At 46.9% G+C, this 17,394-nt stretch overlaps 1 protein-coding gene across 2 annotated transcripts in view; it reads right to left on the bottom strand.

Annotated features, from left to right (window-relative positions):
- Positions 1-2,629: 2,629 nt before the first annotated feature.
- Positions 2,630-17,394, bottom strand: part of NCOA3 (nuclear receptor coactivator 3) — a 109,514-nt gene continuing 94,749 nt past the window's right edge. For both annotated transcript variants that reach the window (XM_082272165.1, XM_082272166.1), the window contains exon 22: positions 2,630-3,742. In XM_082272165.1, coding sequence (XP_082128291.1) covers positions 3,731-3,742 — 12 coding nt within the window. In that variant the 3' untranslated portion in view covers positions 2,630-3,730. The remainder of the gene's footprint in view (positions 3,743-17,394) is intronic.

Genomic DNA, 17,394 nt, shown 5'->3' with positions numbered 1-17,394 from the left:
TGAAGCACCTCAGCAGGCCGCTTTGGCGGTACAAACGGGGGCCGAGTTCAGTGGGAAGGCACGGGAGGAACAGATTATTGCTCGATAGACAGGTGCTCCTCCAGACACATATCGGGAGGAATTGAACACCGGGGGGGGGAAGGGTGGGGATATTCGACAGCCACAGAGGTGCGCCACATAAAAACTCTACTAAATGCAGATGGAAAGTAGTAAAAGGAAGACTACGTACACCGCACAAAGAGTCGCCCAAAACTGGCAGAATTAAAATGGCGAAGATTGTCTCAAAATTAGTGCCAATTCAAAGTGTAAAATTTCAAGAAAATACTCTATGAAATCCAGGTAAGCTAAAGAATAAAAGATTAGCAGGGTCTGGGAATTAGTCTTTCGGGAGGGGATAGGTGCAAATATCCAACAATTATTATCATTTTTTTTTTCTCTAATGTTGGGGGAAGTGTTGGAACAGATCTAGCTTATGTCCAGTCTAACATTTCACCAGCACGGGGCGGCAGAGGGCCGACGTTCGCGCCGTTCTTACATTCCGTGTATAATAAAAGCAGCACAAAAGTAACATTCATTTGTTAACTTTGGAAAAGCACTAAGAAAAGAACTTTGTTAGAACGGGGAAAGGAACAGATCTGAATTGAACATCCAGAACACGAAACACAAGGCAGATTGGAAAGCTGAAAATGCTGATAAGTACAGATAATTCTACATCAAAGGACCTGAAGATTATATGGCACACCCAAATCCTGACAATTTTTCCACTACTTAGAATAAAATTGGGCTCTGCTCACTGGTTGCCTGGCTACCTGCATTCAAGTTGGCTTCCTGCAATTACAGAATTAGAGACATTAGCTAGCTTTTCTATTTCTTGCTGCAGACGGGCTACAGCCATGGCCATTCCAGCTGCAGACGGGCTACAGCCATGGCCATTCCAGCTGCAGACGGGCTACAGCCATGGCCATTCCAGCTGCAGATGGGCTACAGCTATTCCAGCTGCAGACGGGCTACAGCTATTCCAGCTGCAGACGGGCTACAGCTATTCCAGCTGCAGACGGGCTACAGCCACTCCAGCAGCATACGGGCTACAGCCATGGCCGTTCCAGCGGCATACGGGCTACAGCCATGGCCGTTCCAGCGGCATACGGGCTACAGCCATGGCCGTTCCAGCGGCATACGGGCTACAGCCATGGCCGTTCCAGCGGCATACGGGCTACAGCCATGGCCGTTCCAGCGGCATACGGGCTACAGCCATGGCCGTTCCAGCGGCATACGGGCTACAGCCATGGCCGTTCCAGCTGCATACGGGCTACAGCCATGGCCGTTCCAGCTGCAGACAGGCTACAGCCATGGCCATTCCAGCTGCAGACAGGCTACAGCCATGGCCATTCCAGCTGCAGACAGGCTACAGCCATGGCCATTCCAGCTGCAGACGGGCTACAGCCATGGCCATTCCAGCTGCAGACGGGCTACAGCCATGGCCATTCCAGCTGCAGACGGGCTACAGCCATTCCAACTGTAGACGGTTTACAGCCATGGCCATTCCAGCTCTTTCTCCCTCTTGATGGGCTACAGGCATGCCTAAACACCAGCGGCCGCTACGTCCAAAACTAATTGGCAACAACTTTCACAAAGCCGATGTGAAGGGTGAATCTGTGAAATAAAACTGGTTCCATCGTGATAGAGGAGATCGGGAGAGTACAACTTGTCAGTATAGCGTCAGAGGGCAGTGTACTCCACATCGAAATCTCATTGATGGCAAGGCAGAAAACGATGTCACAATCTGTAGGCATCACACTATAGCTTTTATTTAGTGTAACAGACTTCTGACATGGTCCCCACCCTAAGCCCCAACCCACTGATGAGTTTCACCCTGTTTTTTTCTTATTCATATCTATAAATCGGGATAAAATGTGTCAGGGTGCGTGGCTTACAGCAGAGACCATGTTGAAAGCCTTAAACATTGAATAAATGTCATGGCGTGATTCCAACAGAGCGCAGCTTCATTTTTTTTTCCTGATTTGCCATCTTTGCCGAGTGGGACAAACTCCTAGAAGCCGTCACATGGCACAGCCAAGGATCTGAGAACTATGCACCGAGCAAGGAGTGGTGCAACTCTGCTTAAACTTCTTCCAAAACCTCATTACTTAAAAGAGGCGAGGACTCTTGTCAACAAGATGCCACTATGGATGATGCAGAAATCAAATCATGAATTGATTTTTAAAGGTGTTTATTTTCTATCCGTGAAGAATTATCTGTACTTATCCACAGAAATCAGAAAAAGGACCAATCTTTTAAAATGTTTGATTTGGATGAGAAAGGCTTAGCAAAAAATTTTCAGAAAAACTGGAGCAACAAGAACGAAGAACTTAGAACAATGCAGAGATATCACAACACGCAGATATTGCTATAATAAAACATTTCAGAATATCTGTGCTAACCGTCATGAAATATAAATGGGTCCTAAGGGCTCATTCACAGCAGCCCGTTCCGCTGTGGTGCATTAGATGCACCTGCCTTAAAGTTAGGGCAGCCTATTTAGCCTGCACAATGCACCACAGTAGGTAAAAAAGAAAAATAAATGGGCATGCAGCACTGCAACGCACATTATCGCAATGCGGTCGTGTGAATGGGCCCTAAAAAAGAAGCTGGAGCAGAACAGGAAATCCTAGCGTTTAAAGTAACTTTAAGGGGGCTGTAACGGGGGTGCCTTTTAGTCCATATCCATTTTCCATAAAAGTCAAGCCAAGTACCCCCCATGAAATAAAACTAACAAACATTCTCCAAAAAGCCTGTGAGGGCCATGGCTTCCTTAGATTCAGGAAGTAGAGCAATTATAACATTAGATACAGAGTCGTCATGGCCCTCCGCAGGAATTAACCAATCTATTGCCAAAACATAGAAAGGAGTTGCTGTGAACCCATGGCAGACACAGGGTTAAATATACAGCTTTAAAAGCTCTGAGAAAAATAAAAACCAGGAACACTGACCTAGAAAAAAAATCATATACATTAATAAAGATCATATATACAAAAAGTTTACACTGTGGTGAAGGGAAGGGGCTAGACAAGTTCAATGCCTGCTCGTGCTATTTATACAGAATGGAGGAGGGGGTATCTCAGGGTGGGGCTATTGCAGTCTCATTCTCAGACAATGAAGCCGGTAAAATTCCAGGCGGTTCTCAACAGTCGTAAAGAGCAAAACTACTGCACGCGGTTATCAACACATTCTCTCATCTAAACTGTACTCGAGCCAAAAAAGTCACAAAGCTTTATAGGAATACTACTCTGAACACAACGTAAAAAATAAGCAAACTTTAAAACTTAAGGTTTCACTTAGAAATGTTTTTTTTTTTTTTAGGTGCTTTGGGATAAAGAAAGGAGAAAAAAAAAAAAAAAAAGTTTCCCAAGTTGCCCTAAAGAAACTGTCAGACCAGCTTATGAATGAAAATGTTACCACCCGATTCACATCTTGTGTCTCTGAGCACCAAAACAGCCGGCGACCGTTGTCTGTCCTGCGGACGTACTACATCAAACATTCCTGACGCCCCGAAGTCCAGGCCGAGCTTTCTCCGACAGGCCCTCCTCCGAGACAGGAAGAAAAGAGCTGATGTCCTTGGTAAGGCCAAAGCAAGACGCAACTTGCTGCAGAAATAGATTTTTTTTATTTTTTTTTTATAGAAATTTATCCTCTATAGTGCAGACTTTCCTCCATGGCGGCCGAAGAGACGTCAGCAGTACTTCTACAGAGAGGGAAGCAAGAAAAAGATTTAGTTAATTATAAAAAAAAAAAAAAAAAAAAAAAAACCTTCAGTAAGAAAGTTAGTGAAATTCCGGGTAATATAAAAAGAATGACATACACGTGCATCTCATAAAATTAGAATATGATCTACAAGTTAATTTATTTCAATAATTCAATTGAAAAAAATTGGATTTTTGTCTTACTGTAAAACCCATTTCTCTGATGTTCACTGACAGACACAGCTCCTGATCTTCTTAATCATTGGGTTATACTGCCCCCCTACAGGAGTAGGACACTAGGCAAAAAAAAAAGCTTGACTACGCCTATGGTCAGTCCCAGGGGGTATACTCCCTCTCTCGGCTATAGGCACTTAGTTTTGTTACAAGCAGTGTCAGAAGAATTACAACTCCACAGAGGGGTGGGTGCTGTGTCTGTCAATGAACATCAGAGAAATGGATTTTACGGTAAGGCAAAAATCCCATTTACTCTATCGTTCATTAAAGGACACAGCTCCTGATCTTCTTATCCATTGGGGCCCCACAAAGCAGTGTTAAACATGAGGGGTGGAAAAAAAGAATCCCCAAAAAGAAACCATAGCCAACCAGGTAACAAGGAGCTCAACCAAGAACAACTGGAGCTCACCTGAAAGAAAACAATACACCCTCAAAGAGGACCAGGTCCTCTAAACAGCAGCCTGCAAAACCTTGTGGCCAATGGAAGCATCCGCAGATGCGAACACATCAACTTTTTAAAATTTTGTAAAGGTGTGCACAGACGACCAGGTGGTCGCCTTGCAAACCTGCATCACCGATGCCTGATGACGGAAGGCACTAAGCGCCACGGTAGAGTGCGCCGTAACAGGGAAAGGAGGAACCTGACCCTTAATTGAATAGGCTGGAAACGCTGTCTGTCTGATCCATCTGGAAATGGTCGCAGCAGAAGCGGAGGTCCGTCAGTGAGCACAAATAGTGAGTCTGACTTCCTGAAAGACTCCGTAGCTGCCAGGCACACCCTAATTGTCCGAACCACATCCAAGGAATGCAAAGCAATTTCCTTGGTATGTTTTGGCCTGGGACACAGGGAAGGCAACACCTTTGGAAGGAACGATGGACAGAGGCAAAGACCCGCCTTATCTCTGTGAACCACCAAGTAAGGTGAATGACAAGACAACGCCGCCAGCTCCGACACCCTGCGTGCAGAAGGGATTGCCACCAAAAAAGGCCACCTTCTAGGATAACATAAGCAGGGGAAACTAAGATTTTTAAAACATGGTTTCTGGAACACTGAAAGCACCAAATTGATGTTCCAAGGCGGCAATGGAGACCGCACCGGAGGAGCCAACTGTCAAACTCCCTGGATAAAAGTACACACCAAGGAAATTGTTGCCAATGGACATTGAAAGAAGACCACCAAAGCTGAAACCTGGCCCTTGATAGTACTCAAGGCCAGGCGCTGCTCAACCCCCTTGGAGGAAGGTCAAGATCCGAGTCACCAAAAAGGAGCGAGGGTTCGTGAACCCCAAGAGACTCACACCACGCAATGTACGACTTCCATGTACGATGGTAGATCTTTCTAGAGGTAGATTTTTTCTATCCTTTAACAGCGTAGGAATCACTGAATCAGACAAACCTCTTTCTTTCAGCACTTGGCTTTCAACAGCTAAGCCGTTAGTTCCAGCGACTGTAAAGCAGGATGATAGATTGGCCCTTGGGACAGCAGATCTTCCCTGAAACTAAGTCTAAAAGGAACATCAACCACCTGCCGTACCAGATCGGCGTACCAAGACCGGCGAGACCAGTCTGGAACCACTAAGATGACCAGAATCCCTTCTGTCTAGATCATGCGCAGAAGTCTTGGCAGAAGCTTGAAAGGGGGAAAGGCGTAAATCAGAAGATACTGATCCCACGGGGCCACAAGCGCGTTTGTAGAGTCCGCCAGAGGGTCCCGTGCCACAAACCTCTGCGCCTTCCTGTTGAGACAAAAGGCCAACAGGTCCACCTCGGGAGTACCCCACCGGAGGCACAACTGATGAAACATCTCCGGATGAAGTGACCATTACCCCTGGTCCAACGCCTGTCGACAGAGGTAATCCGCCTGCCAATTTTCCACCCTCGGAATGTGTACAGCAGAGATGGCTGAAACAAAACGTTCTGCCCACCTTAGAATGCCGGCTACTTCTTGAGCCGCCAGGACACTTCTTGTGCCCCCTTGGTGATTGACATAGGTCACAGCCGTGGCAATGTCCAATTGAATTAGCACCGGTCACCCCTGAAGACGATCCGTCCAATGACCCAAAGTCTGATCGGTCGGAGCTCCAGTACATTGATGGGCAGTCTGGATTCTTTCAGTGTCCAGACCCCCTGAGCAGAATCTTTTCCGATGACGACTCTCCACCCGGATAGTCTGGCATCCATGGTGACCACCGCCCAGTACAAGGAGAGAAAGGATTTGCCCTATCGAAGTGCCGGAGAACAAAGCCAGCAGATCAGGGACCCTCTTGTACCCCTGCTCAGCCGGATCAGATTGTCTATAGACTGTAGATATTTGTCCCATTTGACCTCAATTTCTCTTTGCAGGGATCTCGTGTGGAACTGTGCAAATGGAACCGCCTCAAAGGCAGACACCATCAGGCCCAGCACCCGCATGCAAGCCCGAACGGATGACCGTCTGATAGACAACAGAATTGCTTCCTGCAGTTTCTGGAGTTATTCTCTGGCTAAGGATGAGTCCAGAGTCAGACCCAGATAGCCCATATTTGTGGACAGAACCAGAGCAGACTTCTGAAGGTTTAGAATCCAACCCAACTCTCTCAGTTTACAGAGTAATCTCCAAGTTGTCCACCAGAGCAGTCGGAGACTCTGCTTGCAGCAGATTGTCCAGGTACCCCAGAACCGCGATCCCCCGCTGACACAACAATGCCAGCACCGGGGCCATCACTTTTGTGAAGACCCGAGATGTAGAGGCAAGACCGAAGGGTAACGCCACAAACCGATACCCTCTCTCACGCTGGAGGAAGTGCTGGTGACCAAGCAAGAAGATCCCCCTGATGCAGGGATGCCACTACTATGCGAATGGACTCCATTCGAAACTCCTGCACCAAGCAGTTTAACGCCTTGAGGTCCAGAATTGGACACACCTTGCCCTCCTTTCTGGGGACTCTAAACAGGTTTGAATAAAACCAGTAAAAACGTTCTGAAGTCGGAACCGGGACAATCACCCCTTGGCTCAGCAAGTCTTGCACTGCCCCAAAGAGAACCCGTAAGTGGTCTGGAGATAGGTGCAAGTTGGAGAGAAAAAACATTTCCGGAGGGTAAGAACGAAACTCGATCTTGTAGCCGGACTGTATAACTTCATTAACACACTTGTCTTGTACCAGGGAGGTCCATGGGTCCAGAAACCAGCGAAGAAGTCCCCCTACCCCGCATACGGGTCAGGGCGCCCCTTCATGCCGAGGAAGCCTTGTCCGCAGGTCTGGAGAAGCCTGCTCTCGGCTTGCCAGATCAGGTTTTGTTTGGATCCTCCGGAGGAGGCCCTGAAGTGTTTTGATTCCTTGTTGTGGGACCCTGCGGGAGGAAAAAACTTCTTATGAGCCAAGAAGGATGGACCATGTCTATGACGGGGCTCCTTGTCCTTACTAGCCTGCGGAAGAAAGGTACTCTTCCCCCGTGAGAACCTTAATGATGTCATCCAGGGAAGCTCCAAAAAGGCGATCCCCTAGGAAGGGGAGATCAAGTCTGGTCTGCAGACCAGCATTTAAGCCAAATAAAACGCCTAAGGACCACTGCTGAGACAGACAGCCTCGTAATCAGAAGAGATGCATCCAAAGAGGCATCACAGACAAACTGCAGCCCCTGGACCAACTGGTCTGCCAGCTCAGCAAAGGCAGGGGTAAGCTGCCCCCCCCCCCCCCCAGGTCCTGGCCTATAAGCTTGGCCCACTCGGTCAGAGTTTGCGACACCAGGGCAATAGCAAAAACTGGCCTAAATGCAGAAACAACCAGTGTACATATGGCGGGCCACAGCCTCCGCTTTTCTGTCAGCCAGGTCCTTAAAAGCCGGGCCTAGTATCCTACTCCTGTAGGGGGCAGTATAACCTATGGTTAGGAAGATCAGGAGCGGTGTCCGTCAATGAATGATAGAGATATTTTATATAGATGCATTACAATTAGAGCGATACATTTCAAGCATTTTTCTTCCTATTTTGAGTATAATGGCTTACAGCTAGTGAAAACCCAAAATTCAGTATCTCAGAAAATTAGACTACTACATAAGACCAATAAAAAAACAGGAATTTAAATACAGAAATGCTGGCTTACTGAAAAGTATGTCCATGTACAGTATAGGATGCACTCAATACTTAGTCAGGACTTCTTTTGCATGAATTATTGCATCAATGCGGTGTGGCATGGAGGTGATCAGCCTGTGGCACTGCTGAGGTGTTATGGAAGCCCAGTTGCTTTGATTGCAGCTTTAGGCTCATCTGCATTGTTGGGTCTGGTGTCTCTCATCTTCCTCTTGACAATACCCCACAGATTCTCTATGGCAGTGGTCCTCAACTCCGGTCCTCGGGCCCACTAACAGGCCAGGTTTGCAAAATAACTAAATTACATCACAGGTGATGATATTTGCTGCTCAGTGATTGCAGTATTCTAGTCTGCATCTCCCCAAGGTAATACTTATTTAGTGGGCCCCGAGAACCGGAGTTGAGGACCACTACTCTATGGGATTTAGGTCAGGTGAGTTTGTTGGCCAATCAAGCACAGTGATCCCATGATCATGTGACCAGGTATTGGTAATTTTGGCAGTCTGGGCGGTGCCAAGTTCTGCTGGAAAATTAAATCAGCATCTCCATAAAGCTGAGGGGAGCATGAAGTGCTCTTGAATTTCACGGTAGAGGGCTGCGTTGACTTTGGAATTGATAAAACACAGTGGACCAACACCAGCAGATGACACGGCTCCCCAAATCATCACTGACTGTGGAAACTTCACTGGACCTCATGCAACTTGGAATCTTTGCCTTTCCACTCCTCCTCCAGACTCTGGGACCTTAATTTCCAAATGAAATGCAACATTTTTCACAGTCAGTGATGATTTGGTGAGCCGTGTCATCTGCTGGTGTTGGTCCACTGTGTTTTATCAAGTCCAAAGTCAGCTCCGCCCTCTAGCAGGAAATTCTAGAGCTCTTCATGCTTCCCTCTGCTGACCAGCTTTATGGAGATGCTGATTTCATTTTCCAGCAGGACTTGGCACCGCCCACACTGCCAAAACTACCAATACCTGGTCACATGATCATGGGATCACTGTGCTTGATTGGCCAACAAACTCACCTGACCTAAACCCCATAGAGAATCTGTGGGGGATTGTCAACAGGAAGGTGAGAGAAACCAGACCCAACAATGCAGAGGAGCTGAAGGCTGATATCAAAGCAACCTGGACTTCCATAACACCTCAGCAGTGCCACAGGCTGATCGCCTCCATGCCACGCCGCATTGATGCAGCGATTCATGCAAAAGGAGCCCCGAACAAGTATTGAGTGCATCCTATACTGCACAGGCACAGACTTTTCACTAAGACAACATTTCTCTATTAAAAATCCTTTTTTTTTTTTTAATTGGTCTTATGTTATATTCTAATTTTCTGAGATACTGAATTTTGGGTTTTCACTAGCTGTAAGCCATAATCATGAAAATTAAAAAAAATAAATAAATGCTTGAAATAGACCACTATGTAGCACATCTATAAAGAATATTAAGAGTTTCACTTTTTGAATTTAATTACTGAAATAAATTAACTTTTTGATGATATTCTAATTTTATGAGATGTTCCTGTATATGGTGCTGTATGTCACAAACATAAAACACAGCGGTCCTTTATTTGTGTGATCCTAGAGTTAGATTTCCTACTAATGCTGCCAGTAGAGCCACTACTTTTCAACGTCCCGTAACAGGGTGACAACCAGGGCTGCTGTTAGAAATCACGGGGCCTCATACACCTTACCCGCCCCCCCCCCCCCCCAAATATATCAAGATAATATTTTTACAAAAATCATTATTAGCAGATACAAACAACAGAGAACCTGTGTGAATTAGCCATTTTTAATTGTTTTTTACATTTAAAAAAAAATTATATAATTTTTTTTAAATGTTTACAATTATTTATTACAATGTTTAATTATTATTTTTTAGAATTTGTTATTTTTTACAGGACAGGGAAGCCTGCAGCGCTCTGGGAGGGGTGGGGAAGAGGCACAGTGAAATGAGGGCACACGGGGGGGAATCAGAAGCAGGCAGAACAGGGAGGGGGATCGGTGTCGGAGAAGTAATTACAGGAATGATGCCCTGTGTCTCTCCCTGCAGTAGCTGAAAGCTGGCAGGAGGAGGAGAAAATGGCATTCAGCTGCTGCAGAGAGCCGCACAGGGCTTCCTTCTGTAATTGCCCCTCTGCCCAACCGCACCGATTCCCCGTGCTGTGGGGGCCCCCCCTGTGTGTCCGGGCCCCCTACAGGAGGACTGGTTGCCCCCCCCCCCCCATCGGCAGCCCTGGTGACAACACTGTTCTGTAGTGAATTTGCACAGCAGCGTGGGGTCACCCTGTGGGTAGAACGTAGTCTTAGATGGGCATCAAGCAGCAACACAAACTGCTATGTGAAAAGTGAGCCTCAATAGTCATACAGTCATGGGCAAAAAAAATTGGCACCCCTTCATTTCCGTCAGATAACGCACCACTTCGCCCAGAAAATTGTTGCAATTACAAATGTTTTGGCAGTCTCATGTTTATTTCTTTTGTTTGTATTGGCATGACACAAAAAAGTGGAGAAACAAAAAGACAAATCTGACACATTCCACGCAAAACTCCAGAAAATGGACTAGACAAAAATTATTGGCATTTTCTCAAAATTGTAAGAAATATTTGCATTCCAAAGTTTGTGATTCTCCTGTAATTTGTAAATAAAGTGATTGTAAAGTCTCATTTTTTTGTTTTTAAAAAACAAACATGTTCTATTTTCCTCCTCTGTGCAGTTGGTTTTGCACAGAGCAGCCCCGGATCCTCCGCTTCTTGGGTCCCTCATTGCTGCTCTTAGCTCCTCCCTCCTGTCGAGTGCCCCCACAGCAAGCAGCTTGCTATGGGGCACCCGAGCCGAGGCTGCCAGTCGGGCCCGCCCCCTCTCTGTCCTGATTGACTGACAGCAGTGGGAGCCAATGGCGCTGCGGCGGTGTCTCAGCCAATCAGGAGAGGGAGTCCCAGGGACTCGTGGACATCGCTGGATAGAAATGGGGCTCAGGAAAATATTAGAGGGTGCTACACCCAAAAGGTTTTTTTTTTACCTTAATGCATAGAACTCATTAAGATAAAAAAATTAATTTTTGTAAAATCTTACCGTAAAATCCTTTTCTCTTAAGCTCATTGACAGACGCAGTCCTCTTGATTAATATCAAATTGGGTTATACTGCCCTCTACAGGAGTAGGACACTAGGCAGAAGGAAAACATTCTGGCCACACCTTAGGGGCAGTCCCAGAGGGTATATCCTCTCTCTCCCTGCTACAGGATGTCAGTTATGTCACAAAGCAGTGTCAGAGAATTTAACCCAACCCAACTCAAAAGTAGAGGGGCGGGTACTGCGTCTGTCAATGAGCTTAAGAGAAAAGGATTTTACGGTAAGATTTTACAAAAATCCATTTTTCTCTGTCGCTCATTGACAGACGCAGTCCTCTTGATTAATATCAAATTGGGACGTCCCAAAGCAGTGCCACAAATGAGGGGTGGGATAACAGAAATCAAAATCCAATCTAGAAGGCCCAACCGGTGCCAACTAGAAGTTTTAAAGGCTCATCAGACAAAAGGATGAGACTCAACTGAAAATCCAACCGAAAAAAAAAAACCTCGAGGTAGACCAACGGTCTCCTCAAATTGCGGCCTGCAGAACCTTGCGGCCAAAAAGAGGCATCCGACGATGCCATCACATCAACTTTATAAAATTTTGTAAAGGTATGAACCGACGACCAGGTAGCCGCCTTGCAAACCTGCACCACTGACGCCTGATGGCGGAAGGCCCAGGAAGCACTAAGCGCCCGAGTGGAGTGCGCCTTAACAGGGAACGGAGGCTCCCGACCCTTAATAGAATAAGCCTGTACCACCGTCTGCCTGATCCATTTGGAGATAGTCGCGGCAGATGCAGGCAACCCCTTTCTGGGGCCATCAACAAAAAAAAAAAGTGAATCCGTCTTACGAAACGGGTCCGTAGTTTTCAAGTATACCCTGATTGCCCAAACCACATCCAAGGAGTGTAACGCAAACTCCCAAGGATGACTGGGCTTAGGACACAGGGAAGGCAATACAATGTCCTCATTCAGATGAAACTCTGAAACCACTTTAGGAAGGAAGGATGGATTCGGACGAAGAACCACCTTATCCCTATGAACCACCAGATATGGGGAATGACAAGATAATGCGGCCAGTTCTGACACCCTGCGTGCAGAAGTAATGGCCACCAAGAAGGCCACCTTCTGGGATAACGTAAGCAAGGGAATCTCCCTGACATTTTCAAAGGGAGGTTTCTGAAGAACCGACAACACTAAATTAAGATCCCAGGGCTGTAAGGGCGTGCGCACTGGCGGAGCCAAGTGCCGCACCCCCTGGATGAAATTCCGCACCAAGAAATGGGTAGCCAAAGGTTTCTGAAAGAAAATTGCTAACGCTGAAACCTGACCCTTGACAGTACTCAAGGCCAGCTTCTGCTCAACCCCCTGTTGCAGAAAAGCCAAGATTCGGGTCACCGAATAGGCACGTGGAGGAAATCCAAGGGATTCACACCACACAATATAAGACCTCCATGTGCGATGATAGACTTTTCTGGAAGTCGCTTTCCTTGCTTTAATTAAAGTAGGAATAACTGAAGTTGACAATCCTTTGTCCTTCAGCACCTGAGTCTCAATAGCCGGGCCGTTAAAGCCAGTGATTGTAAAGCAGGATGGAAGATCGGTCCCTGAGACCGCAAATCCTCCCTGAGAGGAAGTCTCCAAGGAGCGTCAGCGACCAGCCTGCCCAAGTCGGCGTACCCGAGTCGACGAGGCCAGTCCGGAGCTACCAGGATAACTGGAATTCCCTCCACCTCTATCCTGCGAAGAAGTTTCGGCAGCAACTTGAGAGGAGGGAAGACATACAGTAGCTGATACTGTCCCCACAGGGCGACCAGCGTGTCTGCTGCGTCCGCTCGAGGATCTCGGGAGCGGACTACAAACCTCCGCACCTTCCTGTTGAGCCGAGCTGCCAACAGATCCACCTCTGGGGTGCCCCAATGAAGGCACAGCTGGTGAAAAAGAATGCTGGCCACTTCTATGGTCGCCAGGGCACTCTTGGTGCCCCCTTGGTGATTGACATAAGCCACGACCGTGGCCTTGTCCGACTGGATCCAAACTGGGCTGCCCTGAAGCTGCTCGATCCAGTAAATCAAAGTCTGATCGCTCTCAGTTCCAATACATTTATCGGTAACCTGGATTCTATCGGAAGAAATGACTTCCCCAGAGACTCCCTGGTCCGCTCGCTCAACCGGATCCGATTGTCCAGAGAATCGAGATTCCGATTTCATTTGAAAAAAATCTCGTTTTGGAGAATTCGGGTATGAGACTGGGCATACGGTACTGCCTCTAAGGCCACCATCAGTCCCAGGATCCTTATCCGAAGGGAAGGCCAGTTGACGGACAGTAACATCCGAATAGTTCACTGAATCTTCCGGAGCTTCTCCGTAAGGAGACACACCCTTGCCAAGGATGTCTCCAAAGTTAGGCCCAGATCTGTTCAGATGGACTCCATCTTGAATTCTTGTACCCGGACAAAATGATTGAGTGCTCTTAAGTCCAGAATTGGACGCACCTTGCCCTCCTCTCTGGGTATTGTGAATAGGATCGAATAGAACCCCTGAAAACGTTCTGCTCAAGGACGGGAACTACCGCTCCCTGTTGCATCAAGTCCATTACTGCCCCCCGCAAAGCTCTTAAGCGATCCGGGGATAGTCGAATGTTCTGACTAGACAGAAAAAAACTGACATCTTGTAGCAGGGAGAGAGAGGATATACCCTCTGGGACTGCCCCTAAGGAGTGGCCAGAACGTTTTCCTTCTGCCTAGTGTCCTACTCAAGTAGAGGGCAGTATAACCCAATTTGATATTAATCAAGAGGACTGAGTCTGTCAATGAGCGACAGAGAAATACCTTCTGATTTTACAACTCCTTTAAACTCACCTGTATCAATCAACAGGTGCGGACAATATAGAAATCACACAGGCAACCAGTTAAAATGGTGAAAAATGTACTCAACATTTCAGTTGTGTGTCTCTGTGTGCCACATGGAGCATGGAGAAGAGAAAGATCAGCAAGGAATGATGTGAGGATGAGAGGACAAACGTTGTGGGAAACCATGGACAATCTCAAGGTTACAAGTCCATCTCCAGTGATCTTAACCGCGTAAATTTTTTTGTACCCATAAAAAAAAAAAAAAATCTATCCTGTTCCCGTAAAGCATTATATACAGCACAGTGCTTGTGCTGTGAAATTTGGCCCCTGTATCGCTTAAAAAAAAAAAAAAAAAACCTGGCTGATCCTGCCAGTTTCTACCCTCCCCTCTGTAAACTGAACACGGTATATCATGGCTGCCAAGCCCTGACACTGTGGTCAGTATACGTGCCTCTGTCGTCAACCCTTCACTATGATCCTGGTCCCGTAAAGCATTATATACAGCACAGTGCTTGTGCTGTGAAATTTGGCCCCCTGTAATCGCCTAAAAAAATCAAACCTGGCTGATCCTGCCAGTTTCTACTATCCCCTCTGTAAACTGACCACAGTATATCATGGCTGCTGAGCCCTGACACTGTGGTCAGTATACATGCCTCTGTTATCAACCCTTCACTATGCTATCCAAAAAAACTTATGAAATTGGATTTTTGCAAGAACTTACCATAAAATCCTTTTCTCTGATGTTTATTGACAGACGCAGCTCCGTATCTTCATTACCATTGGGTTATGCTCCTCCAATCAGGAATAGGCACTAGACAGGAAAAAAACTTTACCAAGCCCATGGGGCTGTCCCTGCAGGCATAACCCCACACACTCTGCTTCAGATTGCAGTTTTGTCTTCTAAACACCGCTTGCAACAAAAACTGCAATCTGAAGAAGAATGTGTGGGGTTATGGCTGCAGGGACAGCCCCATGGGTGTGGTAACGTTTTTTTCCCCGTCTAGTGCCTATTCCTGATTGGAGGAGCATAACCCAATGGTAATGAAGATATGGAGCTGCGTCAGTCAATGAACTTCAGAGAAAAGGATCTTACGGTAAGTTACAAAAATCCAATTTTATACGTTTTTGGATAGCATAGTGAAGGGTTGATGACAGAGAGACGTATACTGACCACAGTGTCAGGGCTCAGCAGCCATGATATACCGTGGTCAGTTTACAGAGGGGAGGGTAGAAACTGGTAGGATCAGCCAGGTTTTTTACCTTGCTATTGGGGCATTTTGAAGGCAGGAGGAGCAAGAAGCTTAGGTGGGGGACCCCAGAAGAGGAGAATCAGGGCTGCTCTGTGCAAGAGCATTACACAGAGCAGGTAAGTATGACATGTTCATTGTTTTAAAAAAAAAAAAAAATCACTTTAAAGGCTCTGTGTAGGGAAGATCAGAATCTGAACCCAGAGAAGGTGGAGGCTGATAGACTGGAGGAAATATAAGGCATTACAATTACATTTAAAGTAAATGTTTACCAGTATTGTATTTAAAATGATCATATCCGTGGAAAAGCTTTCAGCTTTTAGTACTACTTTAATATAAAAGATTGATAAATCCTTTCCAGCCTTTATAAACTGTAGCTTCATGTCTGGCTCCTAGTTCAAATGCCCAAATATCCTACTTCTGGGTGTATTATTAGGGGTGCACCGATCCGATTTTAGGATCAGATATCGGCCTCGATACTGACAAAATAGCTGGATCTGGGATCGGAAAAATCAACAGATCCACGGGCCGATCCAGGTTTTTATTTTTTTTATTCGTCGCAGCAGAACCTACGTCATTCGTCAGCTTCACGTGTGTCTCTCGATTTGAATGCGCAATTGTTTTTTAAATAAATAAGAATTCAATACATTACATACATCTGTTATATTGTCTTAGTTATGTTTAGTTAGTAGTCTGGTGCCTTTAGTCTCTTCAAGGAAGGTACCGTATATATTCGAGTAGAAGCCGAGTTTTTCAGCACATTTTTTCAAAATGTCCGTGGCAGACCGACATGCACACTGCGCATGCGCCACCGCCGCTCGGGAAAGCCGAAAGTTTGCGGGCTGTCCCGAGCGGCGGCAGCGCCGCATGCGCAGTGTTGTTTCAGGGCCGGGCGGCGCAATTTTTAAATCGAAGGCGCCTCAGGAACAGGTGAGACTCCACCACAGCCACACTACCTTCCATTATGCAGGGCTGCAGGCATACTACAAGAGATGCAGTGCTGCGGGCATGGTACACCAGTACCATGCCCGCAGCCCCGCATTCTCCTGTACCATACCCGCAGCCCCGCATTCTCCTGTACCATGCCCGCAGCCCTGCATTCTCCTGTACTATGTCCGCAGCCCTGCATTCTCCTGTACCATGCCCGCAGCCCTGCATTCTCCTGTACCATGTCCGCAGCCCTGCATTCTCCTGTACCATGCCCGCAGCCCTGCATTCTCCTGTACCATGCCCGCAGCCCTGCATTCTCCTGTACCATGTCCGCAGCCCTGCATTCTCCTGTACCATGTCCGCAGCCCTGCATTCTCCTGTACCATGCCCACAGCCCTGCATTCTCCTGTACCATGCCCACAGCCCTGCATTCTCCTGTACCATGCCCACAGCCCTGCATTCTCCTGTACCATGCCCACAGCCCTGCATTCTCCTGTACCATGCCCACAGCCCTGCATTCTCCTGTACCATGCCCAAAGCCCTGCATTCTCCTGTACCATGCCCGCAGCCCTGCATTCTCCTGTACCATGCCCGCAGCCCTGCATTCTCCTGTACCATGCCCACAGCCCTGCATTCTCCTGTACCATGCCCACAGCCCTGCATTCTCCTGTAGTATGCCCGCAGCCCTGCATTCTCCTGTACCATGCCCGCAGCCCTGCATTCTCCTGTACCATGCCCGCAGCCCTGCATTCTCCTGTAGTATGCCCGCAGCCCTGCATTCTCCTGTACCATGCCCGCAGCCCTGCATTCTCCTGTACCATGCCCGCAGCTCGTTTGGGGTCTCGTGGTAGTCCAGTAGCTGCTGCATTTCCCACCCTAGGCTTATACTCGAGTCAATCATTTTTTTGTGGTAAAATTAGGGGCCTCGGATTGTATTCGGGTCGGCTTATACTCGAGTATATACGGTATAAGATGGAAGGTATACAGTTTATTATTAATTTAACAATAGTACCCGATCGGTATCGACAGATACACAAAGCCCAGGCATCGGTATCGGGACTGAAAGAGTCGGATCGGTGCACCCCTATTTATTTTATATATATAATTATATAAGTGATATATATATAATTGTTAAAAACTTTTATTGAAAAAAATAATTTGCATTACAAAGAAGTAATATATATTATTACTTTCACTGTTTCACAGTATAAATGAACTCCTTATAGTAGCGTTTATCTGCTCTTTTTGT

Source organism: Pelophylax lessonae (genome assembly GCF_965119305.1).
Source record: "Pelophylax lessonae genome assembly, chromosome: 11".
NCBI classification, from domain to species: domain Eukaryota; kingdom Metazoa; phylum Chordata; class Amphibia; order Anura; family Ranidae; genus Pelophylax; species Pelophylax lessonae.
This window is presented reverse-complemented; position numbering and strand designations above follow the sequence as displayed.